Consider the following 27,940-nt stretch of genomic DNA (forward strand, 5'->3'; position numbering starts at 1 on the left):
TTGCCCCTTACGTCAGCAGTATGACGTCATCACATTACGTCAGCTCGCGCAATTTGATAGTAGCTTGCTGCTATCACCGGTGAAACAGGGCCGTGGTATCCTCGGATTTGCAACGAAACTAAAGGCTGTCGGTTCTAAAGTAGGTAAATAAATACCTTTTCCCTTTAAGCCATCAGCGTGACGTGAGGTGCATGATAGTGGGAGTCAGCCATAATATCATGATGTGAAATGTGAATATCGCATAATATAATACCACAGTGTATATAAATACAGTGTCGGCAAATGAGCCTGGTCACGTGACCGGCGGACTCGCTGTTTTTCGAGGGATTCGCACGTGCGGTTGTGGCGGGGGCACCTCCCGGTAACTGTGGTGCCGACTCGCTCTCGGCCCCCATAGGGATACAATGGGACCTACTTTTTGATTAGCTCTCCTGACTAAACTAGGACGGATTTTTCAAAGATACAACTAGCACCACATGCAGTTGTGTGTAAGCTTTCTAACGGTACCAAAAATATATTTTTATCGGCAAAATTGAATAAGTACAGGCCCATTTTAGGTTCGATTCGCGCTTATGACGGAAGAGAAGCCACCACTAATTATAAATACAACGAACAAGTGTTGGAAACCGGAGTATAAATGCAGTTTTGAATTACATTAAAGCCATTTTCAGTCACTGCAACCGATGAGTGGAAGTGATCGGTGTATTAGGTCACCCGTTACCGTTAGGTATTACTTTTTAACTACCTACCAACAACACCCATAGGTATTGTTCTGATCTATTCCAGACAACAAACTAAGGTTTTGTGTTGAACTGTGCCAGAAAGAGCAGTTAGGTCAAATATGGATACGAAGGTAAATAGGACTATACGAGCATCCATGTTGATACGTTTATGCTGGAGCTAGTAGTTGATAGGTGTTCCGTTCTATTGATGCGGGCAAACAACGAATCGGGGTTGTCATGGGCGAATCTATAGGTATAATTGTGTCTTGTATGAAACATGCACGGTATCTGCAAATACTAGAATGCTGCTGCTAAGCTGAAAGAAGGCTCAGCCGGACTTTTATACTATGAACCGGCCATGTTACGTTTATGCCGGGCTCGAGGGTGCAGTGTTCGTCACGGGCCAGCCAACCCACAGAGCACAGCCCAGCCCAAGCGGGGCCCATGGGCGCCGAACCCAGCACAGCTCAGGCCCATTGAATTTCACACGCTTTTGAGGCTTTTATGGCGGTCGCCGGAATCGGCAAATGGTAGATCAACTCTTCAAAAATTGTTTCAATATCTACTTCGCTGGGAGGCAATGAGCTTTGATTGTCAAAAAATGCAAAACTTTACAATTGTTACAGGCACAACATCCGAAATGCAACATGTGCTTATAGTTGTACGCCCGTCCTTAACATGGTTGTCATAAAGTTGGGGGAGGGGGGAGGCGGCCGCACGTTGAGGGGTCACAGTCCGGTATTTTGACGCCCCCCCCCCCTTTACCGCCTGAACGGGAACCTTCACTCCATCCCGTCCCGTCCTCTGTATTAACCGCCTTTAAGCCCGCCCGATGACCCTGCCGTTTTCAAAGCCAACCTGAGCTGAGCAAGATAATTCGGTGTAAACGTCGACAACTGCAGTGAGTTGTGTGCAGTCCCGGTGTTCCGCTACAACATTATTGCACCTCTCGTTTTCGCCATCATCGACGCCGTGCACTTCCGAAACATGGATGCTCCGGGACAGTTTGAAACAAGTAGATGTCCTACACGGACGCTTTGCACATCCAGTGTCTGTACATATTTCCATATTTCAAACAAATCGAGCAGAAAATATTATAACGAAACAGCGGCGTACAGCGTACAGCGTGCAGCGGGGATATCTGAACAATGCACCATGCATGACGAAGAGCCAGCAGACCCTGGTGCAGCTCAAGACGGCGGTCGTTGATACCACTCTTGTGCCTGCGCCCAATGCGCGCCAACGTTGGCGGGGGGGGGGGGGAGCAGTGAGTCATTCAATACGTTGAGCTACTTTGAACATGTCCCATAGCGGCCTGACAGTAGCAAATGTGTGTTGGCTAGCTGCGCAACTGAGTAAATTTTCACACAATTTTACTTCCTTTGATTTGCAAATCCTTTTATCTGGTAAACATGCTTGAAAGTAGAATGATAATGAAGTGATTCAGTTTTTGGAAACGTTTCAGAACAAAACATATTAAAACAATGTCTCATACGTATTATCAGAATAACAACAAAGACCGCCGGCCATCGGTCATGCACACCGTTCACCTGTCACTATCACTGCCAGTGGAAACGCACACACACACGCGCGCACACGGACACACACGTCAGCCGCAGTCAGTTACAGGTAAGCTCCCAGAGGCCTCTCCGACGGCGGCCGGCCGGCTCCCAGAGGCTGCTCCGACAGCGGCTGGCCGTGGCTCCCAGGGACTGCTCCGACGGCGCGGCGGCTGTCGCTACCAGGGGCTGCTCCGACGGCGCCTGGCGCGCCGCTCGCAGATCCTCCTTGGAGTTCTAGCGCGCTGATGGTGGCTGTGTGATCCGCTTTCCCTTTCTGAGCTTGGTGTAGCACAGGCGACCTGCAACCACATCACAAAAACTGAGTTTGTGAATTTGAATCAACTTTGAACTGAACCACAACTATTATGTTTTTTTATGAAGATTTACCAAACCAACAATTTCAACTTCCACACTGCGCTGACAGGTATACACATAATACACAAATAAAGGCTAAAACCGTTTTTCCACTTCTTCCACTTGTCATCAATACATTTTGCCCAACATATGAGTGTGCAACAAGAAATACATATGACTAGCCTGCTGCATCGCTTTGGTGGCTTCGTGCAAAATGTAAACCTAAAAATTTTGCTCTTTCTGATTTATGGTACATCACTTTTATGCCAATTTATTAACTTTTTGGAAGGTGGGATTGTCCCTTTAACACAGGCAAGCCCTTGCCGAGCCCGGCATATGCCCGGCCTCCTCGAGCTTAGGCCCGGCAAAAGTCCGGCGGGTCCGAATTTAAGCCCGACACCGGGGCCCTGTTTCACCGGTGATAGCAGCACGATGCTTTTACACGTGTCAAATTGGGTTTCCATGGAGACATGAACAGGCCCATTGCTCCAACACTACCACAAGTGTGACGTCAGTCGTCAGCTCGCGCAATTTGATAACAGCGTGGTAGCAGCGTCCCGTGAAACACCGCCCGGGCCCGTAGGCTCAAGACTTGCATCATTACTATGCATATACTGGTATGGTAAGCAACCTGGCATATGAGTTGGACTCAAACAATGAAGTTAAGTGGCTAGTGCTTACCGGAAATGAGCAATCTGGTACCCGTTGTACTGGAAGAGTGTTGGGATGCAGCTGCCCTCCTCAAAATGACAGGAACAGAGCTGGGAAGTGCTCCTGGTAACTGCATCTGCACGTCTGTAAATGACAGATGCAACAAATGTAACAACTGGCATACTGTTCTTGCACGTGGACTTTTACATACAAAATGCCTTGTGTTTAGAGGTAAGATATTGACTCAGACAGCACAGCCACAGCTTCTAAACAGGATGGTATCACTGACACTGTATCATGTTATTTTGGCTCCAGAATCCAGAATCAGAAGGTTGACATCCTCACCTAGCAATCAAAATGTAGCTAATTGGCTTTATATCAATGTGAGGTGCTAAGAGTGAACAATTATGATTATTTACAATGCTTCAGAACATGGTCAAACCTTAACTAACCCAACCTACAGTGGTTCGCTAGCAACATTCGTAGCACGTCTTTTTTGTACATAGTAACTGGAATATATGCTAGGCAAGAGTACCTACATCTTTTTTTTGTTAAAGAGGTATGCATTTGGCCTGTAGCCTATAACACACCTCTTCAACCAAAAATATTTTCCTTACCCATCCCAACACATCCCTTAGAGCTGCCTGCCGCATTACACTCAACGGAATACCAGGTCAAAGCATTACCTTCATTAGGTAACTTGTGATAAATATGATAAGCTTTTAATGGATTTCATGTTCTCTTTCCTGTAATTAGTTTTATGCAATGGATTTGATTTGTTATGCTCATTATGATCAGCACAAAAATAAAACCTTTATTTATATAAACAATATTTTCTGTATTTTAATAAAAGAAGAACTATATTTGGTAGTAGTAAAGCAGGCATCACACTTCTTTTTGCAACCAAGGAGAGGTGCTGTAGGTTAGGTTGTAGGTTCTAAGTTGTACAAAAAGTTGTAGCAACAAAAAGCAACAAAAGCAACAAAAAGTTGTACCTAGGTTGTAGAGTTTAGGTTGTAGGTATGGCTAGGTCAGGTTTAGTTAGGTTTGTTTTGGCTTGGTTCAATTAGAAAGCATCTCTGGGTATAGCACCTCTCCTTCATTGCAAAAAGTAGTGTGACGCCTGCTTTACAACTAACCAATATTCTATAGAAAATATTGTTTGACGCGGAACCTTGCATTGATTAATTATGTTGTAAAATTCAAACCCATTGGCTGTAGCAGCATGCTGATTAGCTGACGGTGACATGGCTGCATTCCTCAGCAAAGCACATATTCCTCAAGAAGGCACTTTTCAGGACGAGAAATGGAATCTTTGCCTATGGTGATCATTGGGCTGTAAAAGCTCCTGGTTTGTGCTCGTCATTACATAACATTTACTACATTTATCATTACTACATAATGTATTGCATTTATCATTACAGCTAACAAGGACACACCTGGATCTTACCTGACAGCCCTCACCTAAGCGACCCTCATCTCCTCTCTTGGAAACCTAAATGTACATCTTGTAGCGCTGTTGTGGTGGCTGCACCCAGATGCAAAACACCCTGGCATGCTGCTTGCTAACACAAAACTGAATCAGAGTAAGAGCTCTGCAATCTGCAATAAAATATTATGGCAGGTCACAGCAAAATACAAGAGAAAAGATTGCAAATCTGATACAAGCTTAAAATTGTATAAGATTTGGAGCAGGCAGTTTGTTGACGCCATCAAATGTATCAACCGCGCAGTATTTGTCATCAAATTTTGGTGCCGAGTCAAGGTCAAATGTCACGTGACATTTGGCCGACAGTTGTATAAATATATAATACCTAGGTATGTAGGTACCTTCTCAGTTCAGTTGAATCATTGGATAAATAACAAACAAACCTTGCAACAAACCCACGTCCCAATCCCAGTTCGAGTTCAATTCCAATTCAGGCCATGGTTACAGGTACAGAAAAAAAAACTAAAAAGGACACGAAAATAATGTACCTACGCCTCAAAAAATGTAAAAACCATAAACAATGCCCACCACAACTACAACAACCTATACGGCAACAACCAAAAAATACAACATACCAAGGCCATCCAACAACATGCAGTTGCGGCAAATCTGTTCAGGAGAGAGTCGTGAGCGCAATACTGCTCACAGCGACTACTCAGCCAATCATCGTAAGACATATCAGCTTCTGACGTCACACGCATTATACCGCAACGTCAAAATCCCAGTGACTGATCTCCGCTGGTGGTCACCGTTCCGTGCTTCTATCCTCAGGATACTGAAATCCTTCTCCTCCACGCCGCAACACCGCTCCGGGCTGGACAGGCAACTTTATCTCATGCGGGCCGCTCCCTTGGAGCGGCACCGTTGCTCCCGAGGGAGCGCACCCGTACCCGGGTGCAGTGAGTGCCCTGGGGCTGGGTGGCCTGTCCTCTGGACGGGCTCAGCCCCGGCGACTCACTAGGGTGCCTGCCCAGACCAATGTCTCCCCCTATATCCTATCATCCTCCCGGCTCTGAAATGGTCTCATTGGACCGAAAGGGCCTAACCCAACAAAACAAAACAAAACAAAATCTCCGCTGGTCAGTCTTTTTCTCCACACTTTAGAATCACCTGCTCGGACCAAACCCTTTGGATCTCGATTGCCGTAAGTATCTCATCGTCTGCCGTCGTACTTCTAACAGGCTTATTAGTATCACGACCCTACATTTCATCTCCTCGAAATGACCCTCATACCGTGGCATCTGGTTGACAGATGACATCAAGTCCGGTACACTTTGCTTGGTTCGTTTATTTTCTGGCTGATAAAACACGCTAGAAGACCTCAGAAACCATTTATTCTGAAAACATCCAAGTAACGATGCCGTAGAAGTTTCGGAACGACCTGAGGCCCATTTCACCTATGGGACACACACGTGAACTAAACTGTACGAGTGCACCTGCCAACATCAACAGTCGCATCGCAGACAACACTTGAACAACATAAACATAGTCCCTATCACACAGATGCTGAAGATTCATTGGCAACATTCGCAGCAAATATCCCACACCAACCCTGCAGGTCACTTCTACCGGCTCCCCATTAGTCATGATCACTACATTCATCCGTACTCGGCCCGTTGCGACCGACGCTAGCAAACATCACTCAAACAAACACCTTTGCAGGCGTCAATGCGCAAGGCCGGTAGCTGACTAAAACGCATCCTCTTTTTGATGCACTGTTACACGCTCCATCCCCCTTTGACTAACGACTAGTCTACATTGGGATCACATGTGAATCGCGCCCGATAGCAGGCGTCCGAAGCGAACTACTTCCACCGGGACTTTTGTCTCGCTGCGGAGGGCATCAGGCGTCGGCGGATCAGCCCAGGGATGGACCCGCTGCCTACCGCTACCAACCACTCCTACCAGCTGCCACCCCTCACGCTACCCATTACAGCCGGGGTCTGAAGGACAAATGACCCACCGACTGCCCTCTGACGCCGGACACGGACGCTGCCGTCGGCGCCGCCCGGTCACGTCCAGCCGTCTCAGCGTATCCAAGTCACGCCAGCCAGACCCCATCGAGTGCCCAGCCGCAACCAGTGGAACTTCTAGTGATGAAACGTACCTACTGCATCGCGTCTAGTCCTCACCCCACACCCAACATTACAGATAAATTTACCTGGCAGAAACCTGCAAAATCAAACGGGCACCAGTTCCGATAAAAAAGAATGCACGCTAACTTCCGTTGTCTTTTTCCGTCAGGTCTTTTTCCGTCAGGAATTACGTTACCATAATAAACAGCTATCATTAATCACGTTTCACCATCACGTTTCACCCATCTCTGAGACGTCGGGCGACTGGGAGCGAGGGTTGCAGCAGCAGCTGGCAGTCACCTGGAGAGCCCACAGCCTTGGCCACTAGGACTGAGAGGCCGGCGTCGGCTCTTGATATTGAGCTAGTACATCACTGAGTCGGGGATCGTCCAGCGGCGCGTCCGTGAACAGACAACCTGCCGGCGGGGGAGAGCGGGTCAGCCCGGGAGACTTGGGTACGAGTGGCGAATTTGGACGGATAAAGTTGATTGCCGATTCCCTTGTTACGAAAAAAAAATCTTGCATCAAAATAATCATTGAGGCCGAGTGATGTTATGAAGTTATAAAGCGTCATTGAGCACTGAACAGTAAAGACGAAATAAAATATAAACACTTGTACTTCCATTCAGCGCTCACCATTTCCGTTATTTTCTATGCCGTTATTGAGTCCACCATCTTCTCCACAACCTGCCACTACGTAGAAGAAACTCCTATTAATTTCAAGTAAAAATAACCACCCGCCACCGACTTTTCAAATAACCATCCTACCCTGACCACGCCGCTAGTTTCCCCGCACACTGACCGATGAACACGTGGCTGCCCCAGACGGCGTGGCGGATGACCTTGCAGCAGCCCAGGTCGTCGATCTCGAAGCCGAGCCGGCCGAGCCGGTCATCGGTCTCGATGAGCCTATCGTCGGCGTCGGCGGCGGGCGCCAGCTCGCCCAGGTGCGGCCGGCCCGTCGTCGGGTCCACCAGGTCTGCCCAGAAACCGCGCCGCCGCAGGCCCAGCACGATGTCGCGACCGACAGAGACGAACTGGGTGACACGAGGACGAACGTGACATTACATATTCGAACAGTGCTCACAGACACATTTGAGTGAATATGGAATAATGCGCTCATTGGGCGCAACATCTCAATGTAATAACATACGGTACAAAAACCTTCTATGACAGCAGCCAACTAAAATGCATCTCAAAACAGGAGGAAAAAACGTCATGCACTAAATATCACAGACGCTGCGTGAAATCAGGAATATTTCAGCGTTCTGCTTGCTAAAAACGCGGTCTCGCTGAGTAAGTTATCCTCTGCAGATGATCATATGTACAATCTTGGTTTCATAGGTGAGCTGAAGCCGCTCCCTCATAGCGGCAGAAGCTGTTATAGTCTATGACCAGAGACTCCTTCAGCCCCCCCCCCCTCTCCGCCAACTGTGGCACCGACTCGCCCCGCCGCGCATCCCTCACCTGCGAGGCGAGCTCGAGCCGCTCCTGCTCCACCTGTTCGGACCAGGTGGCCATGTCCTGGTCGGTTCGCTGGCTCACCACCAGCACGGTCAGGCGGCCGGCGGCGATGTCCCGCTCCCGGAACAGCGGCCGGAACTCTGACGGAGGAGCGGGGTTATCAGTCACACGGGTGATGCCATAGGTTATGCTGAACGGTTGACACCAAAGAGACATCACTGGTACAGCGCTAATACAAGTGCGACACCGGTAGAGTTCCACGCCAGTCGAGCTGGTAAAATTCACCTTCATTCGGAACTCAGGTCTCAGGTATGAGTTTACTAGCCTAAGTCGGAGATACACACTTCTTAACTTCCTTTAGCAGCTGAGGAAGGACTGCTGACCTTCCAACAACGGCTGGGGACGGCCCACTGACCCTGCTTCACCAGCTGGGGACGGATAGCTGGGGACGGCCCACTGACCTTCCTTCAGCAGCTGGGGGCAGTCGTGTGCCTGGATCTCAAGCAGCACCGGCTGGACGGGAGTGACCTCAGACGGAGCGGGTTCGCCCGGCATCGGGCTCAGATAGGTGAACAGAGTCTGGGGAGAAGAAAGAGGACCAGTCAATAATCAAATGGAAGACACCACAAAAAATAGCTGTTTTGTTTGATGGCGACAGTACGCTGAACACCTTTGCCTGGCCCTGAACTACATGCATCGTCGTCGAGCAAACACAAGACGTATTTATGGGTCATTTTTGACAATCACGTCACATTTACAACTTGACATATTATGACTAGCATAATGTAAGTAATACAATTCATTATTCAATTCAGCACTTAACTATAATTGGTCAATACTTGCACCTGACTGTTCAGAAGTCACCACCCCACCCTACGTTATGCCCACAGAATTTGTGCTATCCCTGGGATACCCCCATGCACCCCAGGCCCCAGCTCTGAGCTCGCCCCCTCCCGGTACCTACTACTTACCCTCCCTCCTCCCCGTTAGCCGTCACTGACCGCCATGTGTCTGTCGTGCAGCAGTTCGGCAGCCGTGTCGTTTCGGACGCGCCCGCGCCGCTCGGCCGGTCTCTGCGGCGTGGGCGGCGGCAGCGGCGGAGACAGCTCCTCAGCGAGCCCCCGTCCGCCGGGCAGCGGCAGCCGGCGGTCCGTGTCACCCAGCAGCTCAGCCGCCACCGTCGGCCGCAGGGGGCGCACTGCGGCAGCCACAGACAGGAGGCGTGGGTGACATCAGAGGGGTGACCGGATGGCAGCCTTGTGAGCAATCAGTCACAGAGAGCGTACTGAGAGGCTGACAAGGACAGAGAGCAATGGTGGCAGTGGAGGAAGGCCGATGTTTGACTTTGGACAACCTTTTCAATAGCAATAGGTCACAGAGGGCATGTAATACTGAATGCGGTGCAGACAATGCTTGGAAGCCATAAGTAAATGCATGAACAAAACAGAAGGAAGTCTTAATAAAATAGCAATGTCAAGATGATGCATCCATAGCTTTTACATACCTTCAACTACTGTCTCAGCATCATGAGTCACATCATCTTTAGTGGAGAGCGGTCGGAGAGCAGCACTTATCTGCCGCAGTGTTCTGTAGAGCACTGCACCTCGCCGCCCAGGCCCCAGCAGCTGTGACACAGCAGCAAATGGTGTCACTTGATAACAGGGCAGGTCTGAGAGGTACAAACAACCAGACTGACATGGCACTAGGAAGATCTGCTTTTTACTATGTGCTGCCATAGATATGGTGCTGCTTATGACACAATTTCCATTCACATTTCAATATACATGCTTTAGTAAAACTGAACCTGAGGTCAAAATGGCTTTTCGAAGATAAATTTTCCTCCTACTATGTCATTCCATGTCCTGAATCTAAGAAATGATTCTAATTAGTACAGCAAATACCACAACAAACCATAGAGATGTAGTCATCTGAGTCCGACCCAACCTAATCTGACCTAACTCTTTTAACCATTACATCATCAGCATAACATCATTTTAACCTACACCTACACTCTACAGTACAGAAAAGAAACTGGAATCATCCTTAAACAACCATTTGGACCTCAGTTTCAGCAATAACCAATCCAAAAATATTATCTAATGAGCAGTAACACATAATATAATGAATTTAAAATAGAGGTGGCAAAAGATGAAAATTTTGGGAACCAGACTCGAACCAGACCCGGCTGGACATTTCTGGAACCAGTCGGACCCGGTCTTAAGTGGAACCGGAACCAGTTGGACCCGTTCCCCGAAAGTCAATTAATACAAACCACTTGTAGGTATCATTAGTTGCATCATGTAAAACAGCCTATTTCCCACTGGGAATAGGTACTCATGAGCTAGGCACTGTGTGCAAAGAAACATTCACTTCATTCACTTCACATTTTGCAATAATGTGTAGTGTGCAAGATGTATAGTTTATGGTAGGACCCGGTTGGACCCGTTAGAAAATTTCCAGGAACCGGTTTGGACCCATATGGGTCCAGACTGGTTCTTTGGACCGGGTCCTCGGGTCCACATTTTGCCACCTCTAATTTAAAAGTAGGATCATTCCATTAAAGGGACACTCCCACCTTAACATTAGTTTTGAGTTGAGATAGCCAAATTGGTGGCCATGGCCTGCAAATACCGGTTTGGGCACTCACAACATTGACAAATGCTTTAATTCGGAGATATGGAATTTCAAACTTGCAGTTTTCGGATTCTAAGGGGCTAGTGCATTGGTATGCCCCCTTAGAATTTGTGACGTCAGCGGAGATCTAATGATTTTTAAATCTTTACTAAAACGTTTGGTAGCACGCGGTGGTATATGCTGCTTTGCGCGCAACAAATGCCGCACTTTCAAATAAAGTCGCTAGGAACAGCGGAGATCCCAAAAAGTAAACAAAAGTAAAAGTCTAATATCTTGAAAACCGGTGAATATTTTTCGATGAAATTTGGTAGATATTCGTTTTTGCTCTTTCTGAACCGAGCGACATCACTTTCGTGACAATTCATTAACTTTTTTGAAGGTGGGAGGGTTAGGTGCAAAATGACCTTGTAGTCGGCGCGCCCTTAAGCCCCAATAAACAAGAAGGTGGGAGGGTCCCTTTAAAGCTAGCACACAGAACAGGATCAGAAACCATCTGCTGATCTGTGATGACTAATGGATACAACTTAACAACCACAGTGTACCTAGATGCTTACCCTCAAAGCCATCACTGAATGATTGACCCTGGAAAAAAAAGAGATTAATGATATCAATACAGTTCATGGAATAATAACATCATTGCTGACTGAAGTGGCTTACATCATTAACTCAGACTGAACTGAAACCATTAACAGTAGATTCACTGTACAAATAACCAATGGCATCAATATTGGGAAATTTATTCAAGATCAAAGGCAACTGGCCAGTCAATATACCAAAACACTATGGCCAGCCCTCCCATGACGTCAACTTAATTTATTTGGAGTAAGCCCTTTCCAGCTGAAAGGGTCATTGCAGAGCCATGAAATGAAATGACAGGGTCATTGGAGTTTGCTGTTTGAACTGTGCAGAGTTGCTGATCTCTATGGGCTCTGTGGCACTGGCAGTGCCCAAAGCAACAGAGACAAACCAGGATTTGGAATAGAAGTATAGTTATCTTTGATGATCTGGATCAAAAATTACTTTACTACTAGGCTCAACCAATCCTGGGCTCAAACCACAAGTTCAGACTATCTAGTTCATATTGTCTGGTGCAGGTGACCATCAACCCAGAAGGGGAAGTGCGATGGGGGATGTACGTGGGTGGGCTTGTCCTGAGGAAAATGAAAACAATGACAGATACAGCCAATGTCAGTAGGCGGAACTATGGTCATGAGTACCCAAATATAGGAACGTTCCCATTTTTGGGAACGGAGTTCCCAAATATGGGAACGGGCGTTCCCATTTATGAGAACGGAAGGCAATTTTTCGGCCGTTCGCCCACTAAAACTCAAAAGTGCATCACGTCTCAAAAAAGTGCACGCTGATTTAAGTATCTACTAAATCTCCATAAAGTTATCTTTAATCTGACCGTGGAACAAGGAAATTGTCCGTGGAATGATATTTTTAATGATTTTTTAAAAATGACAGAATGGTGGAAATATGGGTTATACGACATTTAACATGCAATTTTAAGGAAAATGAAGCATTTTTTACATTTTGAGGTCAAGTATAATAATTTTCGCCTGGTTATGAAATTTCATTCTAGCGACACCAGATGCTGACATATGCAAGCGAACACGCGGACAGTCCCGAGGTAATATTGTTGACTTTTGGTGTCGGGGGCGATCGACCGCGTGGAACGTCAGTGATTTTACCGAACTACTGTTGTTAACTCAGTTTCAGTGGTTTAAAATCATTCAGCTGTATTTTATCAGCCCTGAAAGACATATTTTATTTGGATGCTAGCTGTTTAGCGTTGTTTTATAAGCAGCGTCATGAGCGTGGTTTTTGTCTTCGGCGTTTCTAAGCATGATCGTTTGGGGGAATTTCTCTGATATAGGTCGCTCTGTGTGGCTTATTTATAATTTTTATGCTGATTTCGATCATACCTCGTGCCCATCCTACCAGGCCTTTTGCCACTTACACTCATTAAGAAAGGAAAAAACTAGATTTTCATTGGGACTAGGTGTTTTGAGGGTGTAACATATTCAGCGTTCCCATTTTTGGATACTTCTTGTGCTCGTCAACTCTCGGTGATTAGCAGACAGGTGCTTGACATGTCTCCACCCTCGGCGCGGACGGTGGATATAGGTATGGAAGACCTTGTTGAACATCGCTGAGCGTTGTGGATTACGTAATCCTGCAGAGGGGGCGTGCCCGCTGCGAGATCGACGGGAATAAAAGCGCAGAAGACCGGGCGAAACATGCGACGGTCTTGCCGGAAAGGTCATCTGATGATTGTTGCGTTAACAATAATTTGCGGCGTTGGACGTGATGCTTGTTAATGAAAAGAGCCCCTGAAAGGCGTCGGTGAAATCGTTCCCAATTTTGGGTACGCCGTTCCCATAATAAGGAACGCTTGCAGCGCCAGTGTACGAGAGCGTTCCCAAATTTGGGCTCGCGGCCCGGGTGATGGACTGCTTTAGAAATAGGGGAACGATTTGAAACTACGATGGGCCTTACAATATCAAACTCTTTCCAACAATATTGAGACAACTATCAGGCGGTTCACGATCGTTTTATATTTTTTGGACGTCATTTAACAGTTCTTTTTCTTGTTTTAAATAATGCCTACATGGCGTTCCCATATTTGGGTTTATCGTTCCCAAACATGGGAACGAAAATGCGTTCCCGAAAATGGGTACGCTTGACCATAGTTCCGCCTACTGATGTCAAAGGCATAAGCTTGCCTTCAACTACAGTCCTGGGTTACTTCGCCAATCAAAATCATAGGGTCAAGGTTGCCTTGCCAATACCCAATCATGATTTGTGTATTGGCAGACATGCAATAAATAAACTGGCATGCTACTGAGCTCAACTTCAAAGTTTTAATATCCAAATACTTTCAACCATTGCTGCGGAATTAATGGATTTCAGGGTCATGCCAACTCTGAATCTGACTTCAAATTGATTCAGGCTCCAACTCCTGATGGTTATATAAAAATATGTAATCTGTATCATGATTAAGGTTAAGGTTAGGTTGATGAGCTTGGAGTAGACCAGGGGTCTATTTGGTGCTCATATCAAAGATTTGGGACTGGATTTTGCATGAACGGATGGGTTAGCAGGTTAACTGGTCAGACTTTGGTGGCCCAATGTTGGTCTAGTTTCTTTGAAGCTGTTGACTGACGCTGCTGCCACAACATGTTCAGGCAAGCTATTCCACGATGTTACGACTCTGTTGGCAAAAAACTTGTTTCTAAAATGATGCAATGTTCTCCTTTTCTTGAGTTTAAGTTTAAACTGATATTGAAGTTCATAATGGAAATGTTTTTATTTTGCCTAAAACGATCCCTTGAGTGTTCCAAGGCTTTACGCTGCAAATATGCATTAAAAATAGTATGCAGGATTAAAAAGCAGGTTCTGGGGAATTTAACATCTTCTGCTTTTTGGCTGAAAACATTTGTCCAAAACAGCAAAATGGCCTTGTTTTGAAAAAATCTTATTTTGAGCGCAGTATTTGTCAATCAAACAGGTGCACCATGCAGTGCACGATGTTTAGCCTGCATAACTCCGGGCAGAACTGTCGACTCTGACCAACTCTCGACTCTGCAGCCTACGAATATCTATTTGATAGTGATATACCTTGTCGAACAAAGCCTTACTAGAAACGACCAATGCCGTATACAGGAGCGACCAAGAGATTATCAAAATTATTATTTAAATTGAAATAGAAAATGAAATAAATGGGAAAACGGGGAGAAATCAAAATTACAATCAAGGCTATAGAACTCCAGGTAAGGACACCAGCCGTTTGACCTTGAACGCCGCCGGCCGGCCGATGACGTCATTGGAGGCAAGCCGGCTCGGCGGACACACAGGGCCAAGGCCCTATATACCAGGTAGGGTCGTCCGGCGATTCTACCTGATCTTGACGTCAGCTTGTGACGTCATCCGGGGGCAAGTCTTGAAGCCCCGTTTGAGTCCCATGTAAATGTGCGATTTTTGAAGCGCTGTAGAACACACTCTGTTGGAGCTAGCACAAAACTAAGTGCATCATCGGAAAGACGAGACATTTTTCTTTGAATTATCTAAGAGCAGTTTTTCACTAATCCCATTAGTTTTTCCGAAAATGCGTAAAAAGCCCCCATGCCTCCGCAGCCTCCCTTCCGCCGGCCGCTGCGCCGCCGCGGTAGTGTAATGGTTAGAATGCTTGCACCGTGATCCAAAGGTCGTGCGCTCGAATCTAGGCGCGGGTCGGACTCAATTTGAAATTGCAAGCAGAATATGTGTTTTTTCTTTCAAAATCACTTGTATTACAGCTAACCGTTCATAAAACTATCCATAACAATTGACTGAAAGCCAAAATATAGATCACATTCTTATAAAACAAATTCAAATATGGCGGCCGTTGCGCTAGGCTCCGCCCCCGACTCCGCCCCTTCGTGTGACGTCATCTGTGCACTTGGACACACAGGGAGATAGGGGACGACATGGGCCTGCACAGGGCGAATGCATAACGGAGGGGCGTTGGAACGTTGCGGGAGCCAGGGAGATATTTTAAAGTGGTTGCATACCACCATTGTTTGTTGATTGATCTACAGACTGCATCCTTTTAGACCTCGATGCATTCTAGGCCTGGATGGTGCGTACATTCGTGGAACGATCACCCCGTCCGACGTCCGTGGTCGAAGCTGTCATAGTATTTAAGACACTAAGACGGGTGCAATAACGGCGATCCGATTCCGTCTCTGGCGAATTTAGAGGGGTCGTAAGGACCCAGGCCGAATCTGACCGATGATGAGAAGGGATCCCGTCGTCGATTGTTGTTTGACAGACAACACATGTTGTACTGGGCGTATGACCATCAGAGGTAATGCCTGAACGTAGGCAAGCATAATTGGTCTGTCATATTGTTTAGGAATGTAAAATGGTAATGGAGATCATTGAGGACGTTTAACAAATCTCTATCTATCTATCTCTACATTACGGGAATTCACTAATTCCTACGGCCCATAGGGGCACCGCCGGAGCTGTTATTTTGCCATCGGTCCCAGGCAACTCCAGGGAGCTGCAGTCACCCGGCGGCCAAAGCGGCCACCTCGTCGACTCGCAGGTCTTCTGGGATTCACCGTGATGCTTTAGTGCTTCACCCACAGAAGCACGGGCATAGCAGTAGGATGTGGGGCTAGGTGTCTGTCCACCTCTTCATTCAAAGAACCGGCCCCCAGTCAATGGCATTGGTAGCTTCACGCTCTGGTGACGTAAGCAGAGCGTGAAGGTTTTTTTATTTTCCCTTCACTAGTGCTTTACCTATGGGAGATACCGATTTCGAAGGCAAAACTAAAAGTCGATTTATTAACTTATTAGTCGAGATACGTATAAACCGAGTGTACCATACGACAGCCTGATCTTTCTTCTATCGATACCCGCATCCACTTTGGCGATGGTACATACATAAAACGCTGAAATTTGGCGATAGGCGGGAAGGTGCAATCCTAAACGGTATCATTCAATTACATCTTGATGGTTGCTTTTTCGAATGCTCGGAACATACCGAGTAGTGATGAACCTGACCTTTGATTCAAGCCGGATCTTGCAATACCAGCAGCTTTTTCAGGTCAGGTCAGGTCACTGACCTTTGACGTCATAAGTGAACCTCTGCACGGTCCTCAGATACCGCAAGTTCGCAACGCCCTCAGTGTCAGAGCAGATTTCACAAGGAGATGAAACTTGCAGGACCTAGTATCCTCCAGAAGTCTCACAACGTGTATATCTCGCTTTTTTATTCAAGGTCACATGAGGTCAGGCCAGTCATATGAAGTCACCATTATAAGCCAATGGGGGAAACTTATAAACAGCTATTTTGGAGCCCAGAACGATCTCAGACTAGCTGTAACACACGCAACCGTGATTATTCCATGCACTCTTTACAAGGTTCGATGCTTCATTTTTGCACCAAGAGCTTGCATGACGTCATTGATGACGTCACTAGTGTCATAAGTTTTTCGACAATAACTTCTGATCAAATTGAGCTAGCGAGTCGGGAAAGCCACCAATAGACTCGGGAAGACCTGCCAAATCGAATGATATGTGACATGACCTTCGACCAAGTTCGTGCCCTTGGGATCTCTGACCTCACCGTGACCCGAGGTCAACACCCAAAGTTGGCCTCACCCAAATGAAAAAGAATACCATTCGACGCGCCTGAGCAGGGCGAATACGATGCAGTCAAAATCGCGGCCCTGCAATCATTTTTTTGTGAAGTTATTCGCCAAAACCGAACCCGTACCTTGGGCCACTTGACCTGACCTCAGAGGTCACCGGTTGACCTGAGACCTTAAAATCGGGTACAAAACGCTGCATCTCGTAACGACACACACGCTCGTCTTTTCTGCGACGTTCTAGCTCCATTAGGGGCGAAACGGCGAGATGGGGTCGTACCTCCCGCCCCCCCCCCCCCACACCCCGGCCCCCGGCCGGCGCGTATGTAGAAAACCAATAAGTCCGGCGAGGGTTAAGCGGGTTCCACTGTGCACAAACAGCTAAGGGTTGTGCATTTAGTATGGTCATGAGAGAATCCTGTTTGATTTGGGCTCATAATACAATGCATGATCACTTCTTGTTCATAATGTTCATAATATGTTCTAATATGTTCTATAATAATGTTCTTGTTCATAATTCATGATTTTCTTCTTCCCAAAAACAAAAAATAAATGCTCTTCTCCATATTCCCCTTCACTCAACAACTTTTGATCACTTTTCCCTAAAGGCCTAAGGTAATGCATTGGTAAAAACACAAATGGATGGCTCATCTCAATAGTCAATACTTCTGTCTCCTAATGATCCTAATGCCTTTGATCATGGTGGCAATGCAATGTGATGATGACAGCATTCCATTTATCACCACTGAAACACAACTTAGCTCAAAAACACTCATATACATAAATTTATTTATCTCCATTTGTGCAAAATTACTTAACTTATCACATTCTTTGACTATTGCTTCAGAAAGACATCAGACCATAAGATTGTGTGAAACAAGAAAAGATTATCAGGCAATAGAGTTGATATATGTGTAGATGAAGTCCAGATTGTAGACTTGAGTTTGGTAGGTTGTAGGAGTTAGGTTGTAGGTTTTAGGCTGGTGGGTTCATAGGTAGTATATTGGTTGGTTGAAAGCTTTGAGTTAGAAGGTAAGGTTAGGTCAGGTTAGATGTTCAAAATCTTCACTGGACTTCATCTTCACATTTACCACAGAGTTGACACTTGACAAGCTGTGCCAGCCAATCTAGCAACTAAGTATTCCTCACTAGCACGCACATAGGCTGGAAATGTGCACAATCACATGAAAAAAGGCTGCAAGTTTGGGAACTCTGCACTTATATGGAAACTACACTAATATTCAATGATGTCTCATTTGCCTTCTGAAAATTTCTTAGATAGCATTGCATCAACACTCAACAGTGTCAGCTCATATCTCAGCACAGCCATTCGGCATGGCATTTACCACATCATGGCACGCATTGTGCACTGATTCACACAAAATTCACACCACAATTAATCTGCACTGCATTGTGCATTGGCTAAGTGCCTCTGCCTGCACATACATCTTGCTGAACTGGCATTCTTAGCAATATAATGTTGCAGCCGCAGGCATTGTAAGCATCAGAAGAGAGCCTGATGTTCTGGAGATTAACGGAGCAGTTTGCCAGTTTGAACATGCTTGCAAATCTGATGTTATTCATAGGTCTAAGCCTGACTTCGAGGAAATTTGAAGAATAATTTGAAACCAGTTGCAATACCGTTATTCCAGCCGCTTCAGTTTCACTTTTCAGCGAAGTTGTGCAGGGCCATAACAAGGCCTTCTTCACTTCAAATAATAATTGCCATTGCAAATTGAAATCAGAGGCAGAACTGAATACCACAATTATTGAAGAAAATTCTAAAAGTAAAAATGACTGCGACGAAAAAGTACTGACGGCAACAGACGCGATTTCAATAATAGAAATAGCATATCACCCAAAGCTACCTATACTGTAATTTGTTTACCTCGGCCGCCGAAAACACGTGTTTTTTTTTCGACCGACTGCATTCGCCGACTCGCGGCCCCAGATGACGTAATCAACAAATAATTGGCCAATAGAGATAATAAAAAATGATTGCTGGAGCAATACAAGAAAAAACAGGTAACACAATATAATTTTGTTATTTAATAATGTCAAAAATTCGTCTTAACGACCTTAGATGGGGACTTTTTACTTTATGACGTCATGTGTGCCAACAGTTTTCAAGAGTACGTATAACAGTGGAATAAACCAACCTCTATTTGTAACTTGTTCGCCATTTCTGTCGACATTTGACTGCTACCATATCCCAAACTCTGACTGTACCCGGTGTTCTATATACTCTGCAAAGAACAACGTGTACAGCGCCTAGCGCTGTTCGGCAGCCGGCTATTTTGTGTGCAGGGTATGACGCATTCCGCGAGCCGACGTCACGGGCGATGACGTCGGCTCGCGCGTGAGCCGAGCGCCAACGACAAACTAACGGGAACCCGCGGACACCCTCGGGGCATAAACCGTGGAGTAGCATATTGAGCGAGTCTTATAAGGGAAATTCATATATTTTTGTTTCTCAAATGATAATCAGGGTGTCTCTTACCTTTTTACGTATTATTTAGGCTTACCTAACACTTCAGTTGCCAAATATCTGCAATTTATTCAAACAAAGGTATTTTCAGTAAATATCGATGCTATAGACCGAAATCTTTTGAATAAAAACTCCAACCAATAGAAATAAAAATAACTTAATTTATTCCAACCATTTCCTCCTAATTAACAACATAAAAACAAACTTTTACACACATCATCCATAATAAAGCATACCAACACGCCGCTCACGGTATATAGAGAACGAGGTAAAACCGGTTCGCCGCCACAGCACTAAGGTATTTTGACCACTATTTTCAGCTGGCCTTTTCATTCCAAAATAGGGAACTAGGCCTCATATTTTTATATTATTTATTATTTACATATATATTATCCATCAATGTATTTAGGACAGGACTGGTGCATTTCTGTAAAGTATTTGCGAAGATAATTTTGAAGCCGGCCACGCCATTTCGAAAATAATAAATCTTAGGTTGCAGGGATTCTTTAGTAACGAAAATATGTTTTCATCCTTAAAAATAAAAACTAATAGTGAAAAACTATTATCATAGCCTAATATTGCTTCTTTGAATTTCGAAACCACCATGCTCCCAAAGTTGTCATCCCGCCGGACCTGCCAAAGTTGTACCACGAATTCTCGAATAATACCAGTGGTGTGGGTTTCAAATCAGTAGCAATCAATATCAAAATTGAATTGTCTTTCATATTTTATGTGTGTTTTGCATTTACTAATACTCAAAACTAGAATTAATCCATGTTGAATACATCACCACCATTGGTGTTCTTTGTCACCATGTTCCACTAAATTTAATATTGTTTAAAGACAAGACCGAGTCGGCATCTAAATAAACCACCAAAATATGCAAAAATGTACAGAGTATAACATATAAAAGTATCAAAGCTCATCTAATTGGGGCTCATTGTCAATTTTCCTTCCAAAGTTGAAATTTAAAATTTTGGGTACCAAACAGTCTTGAACAAAAGCATTCATAGTTGGTAAACCTACCGCAGATGGGCTCATAAAAGGTGTTTATCATAATGAAAATTAAATTTTCTTTCCAGATAAGCATGTTTTATTGCAGTTTCGGTGTCATAAGATATATTTTTTGGTCTAGAATGTGAGAGCTTCCTTGCTGCCAAAAGTCACACTGTAACAATCAATGGAATATTACTAAGAAATGAAACCGAGTCGGCATCTATTTATAGTACAATAACATACAAAATTGAATTTTCTATCTGCTGGTGTAAGGTTTTATACAAAATAAATTGGGGCTCAGTACGAAATTCGATGTTGAAAACTGCAGACCATGATTATCACATGCAGCTGCGCACAGTTTACTGTACTGCTATCGCTAGCGAAGGCCAGCGCTCTCATTTGATTGGTTCAACGGCGTGTTCGTTGCTGACGGAGAACATCCCTGATTTTCGAATTTGTTTGTTTTGAATTTTGATTAGGCCGATTATGCACATTGGAATTCAATTTAAAATTATGCTGCTTGTTGATGGTTGAAGTTGTGAAGCGCATAACATAAAAGAGTTGTGTAGAGATTGTATGGAGTGTTGGCGTTTTTGTAGTTTCCTTTTTCTGGTGCTCTTTTGAGATCTTTGCAGGGGTTAGAAATTTGCAATCACAATGCCACCAGGAAAGTGTTTTTTGTTTGTTTTCATGCCACAATTATGGGCAACACGGCAGGGCAAAGTTTGCCTCAAGTCCTGGCTCGTTCGTAGCCTTGATTTGCATTCAAGAAAGCAAGTCTGTGCCCAAACGGATCAGGATGCCGCACATTTTTTATATTCTTCAAAGCAATCGAGGTTCATTTGCCGATGTTGCATGGAGTATGCGAACCAAAGCAGTGTTATGCTGACGCGGAGACGATGACGTGAGTATGAAACAGACTTCAATGCTTGGCAAAAAGGCAAGCAAAATGCATCATTAGGTATAGTTTGACTAATCTGCATCATTCTATATCAACCAACCTGGAAATATGTACCCACCAGTGTACCAGTATGCCCTGCATGAATGTGGAAGAATTGAGCCAGAGCCCATGCTAAGCATAAATTGCTGCGTAGACCTACAAACCCCACCATGCACCAAGCATCCTTGAGTATGTGCTGTGTTGTGCAGGTGATTGTGCAATGTGCATTGGTGTTCATGTGCTCCTGGCCCCTGGGTGCCTTTTTTGGGGGAGGGGAGCTCAAGCTGGTTTTAGACTAGCAACATTATTTCTAGACAAGTTATTTGCTGATTTTTTACATTTACATAAGTTACATTTGGAAAGTCTTACATTCGGAGTACCTACAGCTAGGCACATCAGCCCACCATCATGGGAGTCTGACTAGTAAAATATAGTGTTTGCAACCTGTGGTGACATTGAATAAGCCAAATGATATAAGATTGTCATTATGCGCTGCTGTCGCCTTTGTTGTCTTCATTGTGTGTTGTGTGGTTCTTGAGTTATCATCCTATCCACCAGGTTGTATCTGGCGGTGGTTCTGGAGACAGCGCGGTTCGATCCAGCTGTGGGCCGGACGTCACCCAGCTGAAATGGCAGCGTGTTATCACCAGCTACGAGGCGCGCGTACGGACATTGTCCAGAAAAAATCACGTCATCTCCAGGTCAGTTGTGCATCCCACCGACTCTCAGTAGGGCAGTGATATAATGCCAATTGTGTTACCTGCCCCCTGATATTGTATTGTATTGTATTGTACTTATCGTGGCAAGCCGATCCATCCGAAAATGGCTATTATTGGCTGCCGAGTCAGGTGAAACGAATGAGGTGGGCACAACATTACATACAACACACACGCATCACATTTGCACACATATTCACATTTGCGCCACCGCGCCGCTACACACTGGCCGGGTCGCCGTGTTGCTCACGCAGTAGGAGCTTCCGATACTCCCTCCGAAAGAGCCTGTGACCGAGATTGCGCAGCGCCTGAGGCAGAGCGTTATACTGCGATACAGTGGCGTATAGGAACCGGCGGCGCCCGGATTCCGTTCTAATCACGGGTAAATCGAGCAGGTCGGCCTGACGCGTATCACGCCCATGCACGCTACCTCGCGACACAATCGCGTTGGATAGGGCTTCGGGCTCTCCTGTCTCGAGGATTTTCTTTAATAGCGTGACAGACTGTAGACGCCACATATTCTCGGCCGAGAGCCACCGCAACTCTTTCAGCACTTCGCTTACATGGTCATACTTCCGCTTGCCCGACACAACACGAGCACCGAAATTGATAAGCCGCTGGAGCCGAGACATCTGGGTGACACCACATCCACCATAGACAACAATGGCGTACCGGATCGATGAGACTACTAGAGCCTGAACCAGAGTGGCCAGCGTACTTTTCGGTAGGTAGTGCCTACTGTGACTCAGGCCGCTCAGAATACCGGTGCATCGGCGGGCTACATCAGTCACATGATTTGAGAAGGTCATGCTCTCGTCAAAAGTGACGCCGAGGTTTTTAGCTGAGGACGTTCCCACAGTAGTGGTACCCATGAACCTGATTTCTATCGGGGCTAGTTGACGAATTTGCTGCCTTGTGCCCAAAACAATGATCTGAGTTTTATCTGCGTTAATCTTTAGCCCATTTTTTTCGGAACCAGAGTGACAGAGCTGCAAGGTCCCGCTCCAACTGGGTTACCATAGCTCCGACATCGCTTGGACTCCCCAGTACAGCTAGCTGCGTGTCATCACAGTATTGTACAAGACAACGATCGTACAAGGCACCTTCCGGCAAAAACAGTGACATATCGGTGGTGTACACGTTGAACAACAACGGCCCGAGCGCGGATCCCTGATAGGTGCCGATGGGGTTGTCCAAAGGCAGTGACAGAGTACCACGACCGTCCGGTGTACGAATCTGGACTTGTTGTTGGTGATCGGTAAGATAACTGGAGAACCAGCGGACGTCGACGCCGTACTGCTCAAGTTTGACGAGCAATCGGTCGTGGGGTATCATGTCAAAGGCCTTAGACAAGTCCAGCATACAAAGTAGCGCCACCTGTCGTCGATCCATCAATAGGTGATAATGGCGTCCCCCCGTCCTCGGTGAGTGGCGTGATGACTAGTCATCACGCCACTCACCGAGGACACATGAGCGCCACGCGACCACCGGTCACAGTCGACTGTGACCGGTCACCGGTCGACCACAGGTCGACCGGGGCCGGTTGTCGCTGTGGTCCGAGAGCCGAGACGGGCCCAGGGCGACCTTCTTGGCCGCCTGATGGAGCCGTGGTCCCATACATGCATTTCCCATCAATATGTGAATTTATCAATTTATAGGTAAATGGTTGTGACCAATCACTGTTCAACATCTGCCAATATAACCCGACCTGCGTCCTCCTCTGCCCTCCACCCTCAGGCAGTCAGCTGAGTCAGATCCAAGACCAGCTCCGGAGCCTGAACCTGTCATTGAAAGTCGACAGGCACCACCTATCCTTCACTGTACAAATTCAATCCTTCGGTGTTACAAGTTACAACCGGATTAATTGCTTTATGCTCCATTCAGTCTGCTGTTTGACCATAATGGGCTGTTTGAATGGCATGGCATATTGTGTCATAAGGAAAAAATATAGCATTGCAGTTAAAGGCCTTCTTGCATGACTATGATTCCAGTGAATGCTCTGAATATTTCTTGGTGAGTTAAATAGATTACCTTAGGGATATTCAGCATAGGACTTGAAAATAATATGGTCCCTAATGAGTCATTAACTCTTTACTGTGTTTCAGAGCGCCACGCGACCACGATGGGACTGCCAACGATGGCCTGCTCACCGACAGCTCCCCGCCAGCCGGCGGCGTTCCGCCAGCCAACGAGCTTCCGCCAGCCAACGGGCTTCCGCCAGCCAACGGCGTTCTGCCCGCCGATGGTGGCCCGACGACCGACGGTCGCTCGCCGGCCGAAGGTGATCCGGTAGCCGAACGAAGCTCGCCGGCCGACGCCGGCCCGCCCGCCGACGGCGCTCTGCCAGCCGACCGCGTCCCGCTCGCCGACGGCGTCGATACGCCGGCGCGCGTATCGACATTGATCAGAAACGATCACATTATGTCCAGGTCAGTAATTGTGTCAATCAACGCATCCACAGGTCAGCTGTGTCCTGCTTCGTTACTAGGTCAGTGACCCTAGGTGGGTTGCTTGGGGGAACTTTGTGTTGCCGGGATGGGATGTCTGCTAAAGCAGGTGCCGTTGCAAGTGTCGTGATGCTTGATGGTATCAGGCTCGAGCTTCGAGTGAGTGAGAAATGTGTAATGTGTATACAGGCGAATGTACTGTTATTATGGATGAGTGTGCGACAGGAAGCGTTATGAGGTATGATTCGTGGTCGCCGTGGCTGGTAGTGGCATTTTATGCGACCGTGGTGACCTGTGACGGCGGCCGTGACTGCTATATGACAGTCGCCGTGACTGTTCTATAACGGCCTTCGTGACTGAAACGTGACGGTCGTCACTCGTCGTGACGTGCCGCGACTCGCTGTTTTGCAGGTCATTAGTCGCGGGCGCTCGAGCTGACGGTGTCGTCTGACGGCTCCGCGGTGACCAGCGCCGCCTCCGCCGAGAACATCAGACTCCTGAAATGCTAATGGCCGTACACGAACAAGAGGCTCTAAACATCCAGGTGCAGGATAAGCGCCATGCTCAGAGGCGTCATCTGGAGAAGGCCGCACAGTGCACTTAAGGCTGAGCTCGGGTGTAGTGCGCGCAGACAGATATGATCAACTGACGGGCCGGCCATCAGATTTCAGTACGGAACTCAAGATGGTCGGAGCCGACGTGGCTCGGTTGATGGTGTGCCAGGGTTGATTGAGAGTGGAGGCGAGACACCCGGATCTGTGAAGGATACGCCGATACGGATCTCGACGTCGTCTCGCAATTTGTGCTCTGTAATATGACGGCTATGCCGTGGTATCATTCACTCTCGATGCGCTAATAAATAATGAATAGGACAGAGACTGGAATTAAGATTATTATATTTGGGTGTAAGGGGCAGGTTTTGGCCAGCGCTATGTTAGAAATCGTGAGCGTGCTAGTTGCAATCAATCGCGCGCTTCTTGCTGAGCATCTGTGAGCGAGAAAATACTTTCTCTGGAACGTTCGTCGTAAAATAAGTGTATCGTTGGAATAAGTTGTCAGAACATGAATGCATTTTTGGTGTCCACTGCAGCTGCTGTTTTGGAACAGAAACATGCCGAGATCGGTTGTGTATGTACGTTGTGGCAAAATCAAGCAGCCGTACCATGAATTAAAAGCGATATGTGAATTAAGGTGGATATATTTCACTATTTTTCAGTTTTATCATACAGATCACAGAAATGCGTCAAATAGGTACTGATCACACCCGGTTCCAAACGACTAAACGCTTGCGATCACTGGAAAGTAAATAATAAATACCCATGTGGCTGCCTGGCGTGATCCGAGACTCTCTCTCTCTCTCTCTCTCTCTCTCTCTCTCTCTCTCTCTCTCTCTCTCTCTCTCTCTCTCTCGCTCTCGCTCTCGCTCTCGCTCTCTGTTGTTGCTGACGCACACAGGACTGGGACAACACGGCCCCGGCCGAATCGCGACGATGGAGAGCACGGAACGATGCTGGTGACTGGCGGACCAGCGAAAACAGGAAAGGAGATGAATAGCTCTAGCTCCCGTCTGCGCGCGGAAGGGCTCTGATTGACGCGGCTCGTAGACTCCATTGGCTCATCAGACTGTTGTTGGTTTTCTCCCTCCCCTCCCACAAGCGTAGCCAGGTAGCTAAGTTGTGCGTGGAAGCGAGCGGCCAGAGCGGCGCTAGGTGTCGCCCTCCCAGCGACCGGGCAGTGCAGCTGGACGTGCCCCGGATGGTCCGCCTCTCACTCTGATCTCGGCACACTCGGCAGAGTGCGGCCGGACACTCCATGGAGTTGCATAGCGTCGATAGGCCGTATGGTGTCGCTGTCGTAATTATAAAAGCGTAAGTAAAAGGCTGAAGCAAGATATAGAATGCTTTTCTTTACATTTAATATCGCAAAGCACAGCTTTATGCGCTGGCTACGATATGTGCGTGTCGGTTGCGGCAGTAATCATCGAAGAAATATATGATTTATGAACGTTTCTTGATCATAGAATGATAAAACATTGCAATGTTTGCCTGTTGTGAAGAAAACTCCTATACTGCTGCTCTATCGTCCGGAATTATTCGTGTTTGATTACGGCGATTCCGCCACTCTATCAGCTGATTTTTGTTTCCGAGTCACGTGACCAACCGGTGTCTCCCTGACGCCGCTTTTGACAATTGCGGCGTCGAGTGGCGCGCTGCTAGCGCTGATTTTCGATCGCAGAGACCCTGCACGCGCGCGAGCACACTACGTCACGTCCGGGGGGCACAGGTATATGAAAAATCGCAGTGACGTAACACTTTTCTCGCTTCTCATTGGTCAATAGCCCGTTGCCGGGGTAACGTGCACGTATGTGAGCGCGGGCAAGAGTACTAGCCGGCCGCCGATCAGGGCGGTCCCGCCGAAGCTCGGTATCGACCGTGACTTATTCACAACTGGCGGATCCAGGAAGCGGTATTGGATACTGCGGGGGCTTACCCCAAAAAGATTTCTCGGAATTAATTTAAAAACTCTGATTTCGATTCCTTGCGCACTGCTATGCGGTGTGATTAACCAACATTTCCTCAGAAAAGTTGTGAAGTTGTCATTTATTCTCGAAAATCGATTTCGGGCGCTGCCCTGGTTGTTGGGGAAGACATTTGCCCCAAATGCCTTCCCCTGGATCCGCCAGTGGCCGTTGCCCCACTCCGAGCTTGACTAAAGACGTCTTCAAACCTCACCAGAAACCGATGGTAAGGTGAATTTCAATCCAATAACTCATCTCTGTCTGCCCGCCTAAATATACTACACATGGTACAGCACCCGGCCCTGTCGGAGCTATGAGCCGATCGTGATATTTTCGGCTTTCCCCATCCCAAGCTCGATTAGAAACGTTCTCCTTCCCCACCCGATTGCTGATGTCAATTCAAATTCAATGCATCATCTCTGTCTGCCCGACCATAACCCATTCATTGCACACCGTTCAGCGCCCGGCCCCGCCAGAAGTACCCTAGCGCGCTGAGCAGTTGCCTCCAGCCGCGTCATCGCGAGGCCCCGCGCGGCCCATAAATGAATACATTGCGCGAATAGCCGTGTCGCCCCCCTGATTACAATAACGAAATTGACAGAAAACCATCCGGTTATGGCTACTAAAGTAACAACAAAAGCTTTTGATGATGCTTTTGTAGCGAGACTAGTGGATTAGGTGTGGTTTTATAAAAATAGGCAGATGTATAACCTTATTTTAGATATTTTTTTTTAACAATAA

At 46.7% G+C, this 27,940-nt stretch overlaps 2 protein-coding genes and 1 long non-coding RNA gene across 8 annotated transcripts; 1 reads left to right on the forward strand and 2 right to left on the reverse strand.

Annotated features, from left to right (window-relative positions):
• Positions 1 to 1,742: 1,742 nt before the first annotated feature.
• On the reverse strand, positions 1,743 to 5,021 carry LOC122364065. The gene is made up of 3 exons (XR_006253481.1): positions 4,740 to 5,021; positions 3,320 to 3,433; positions 1,743 to 2,583 (listed from the first exon to the last, which is right to left on the reverse strand). It is a non-coding gene; the product is annotated as an uncharacterized LOC122364065 (long non-coding RNA).
• Positions 5,022 to 6,092: 1,071 nt separating this feature from the next.
• LOC122364066 (cobalamin trafficking protein CblD-like) lies at positions 6,093 to 27,822 on the reverse strand. Of its 4 annotated transcripts, none has more exons than XM_043334116.1 (8): positions 27,784 to 27,822; positions 11,506 to 11,533; positions 9,822 to 9,942; positions 9,319 to 9,515; positions 8,779 to 8,896; positions 8,321 to 8,457; positions 7,656 to 7,890; positions 6,093 to 7,269 (listed from the first exon to the last, which is right to left on the reverse strand). In XM_043334116.1, the coding sequence occupies exons 2-8, from the start codon at positions 11,515 to 11,517 to the stop codon at positions 7,178 to 7,180; spliced, it is 912 nt and encodes a 303-aa protein (XP_043190051.1). In that variant the 5' UTR covers positions 11,518 to 11,533; positions 27,784 to 27,822; the 3' UTR covers positions 6,093 to 7,177. The 4 variants fall into 4 exon arrangements, with proteins under 4 accessions (XP_043190051.1, XP_043190054.1, XP_043190052.1 ...); XM_043334119.1 differs by lacking the exon at positions 27,784 to 27,822 and adding an exon at positions 14,706 to 14,734; XM_043334117.1 differs by lacking the exon at positions 27,784 to 27,822 and adding an exon at positions 14,576 to 14,724.
• On the forward strand, positions 19,882 to 25,559 carry LOC122364067. 3 transcript variants are annotated; one of them, XM_043334120.1, is made up of 5 exons: positions 19,919 to 20,272; positions 21,204 to 21,518; positions 22,077 to 22,219; positions 24,340 to 24,663; positions 25,093 to 25,559. In XM_043334120.1, exons 2-5 carry the CDS (start codon positions 21,489 to 21,491, stop codon positions 25,130 to 25,132), a joined length of 537 nt encoding a protein of 178 aa, XP_043190055.1. In that variant the 5' UTR covers positions 19,919 to 20,272; positions 21,204 to 21,488; the 3' UTR covers positions 25,133 to 25,559. The 3 variants fall into 3 exon arrangements, 1 of the variants encoding a protein (XP_043190055.1); XR_006253483.1 differs by having other exon boundaries at positions 19,882 to 21,482; positions 23,972 to 24,663; XR_006253482.1 differs by having other exon boundaries at positions 19,938 to 21,482.
• Positions 27,823 to 27,940: the final 118 nt, after the last annotated feature.

This window comes from Amphibalanus amphitrite, unplaced genomic scaffold (genome assembly GCF_019059575.1).
Source record: "Amphibalanus amphitrite isolate SeventyFive unplaced genomic scaffold, NRLGWU_Aamphi_draft 000654F_arrow, whole genome shotgun sequence".
Taxonomy (NCBI): Eukaryota; Metazoa; Arthropoda; class Thecostraca; order Balanomorpha; family Balanidae; genus Amphibalanus; species Amphibalanus amphitrite.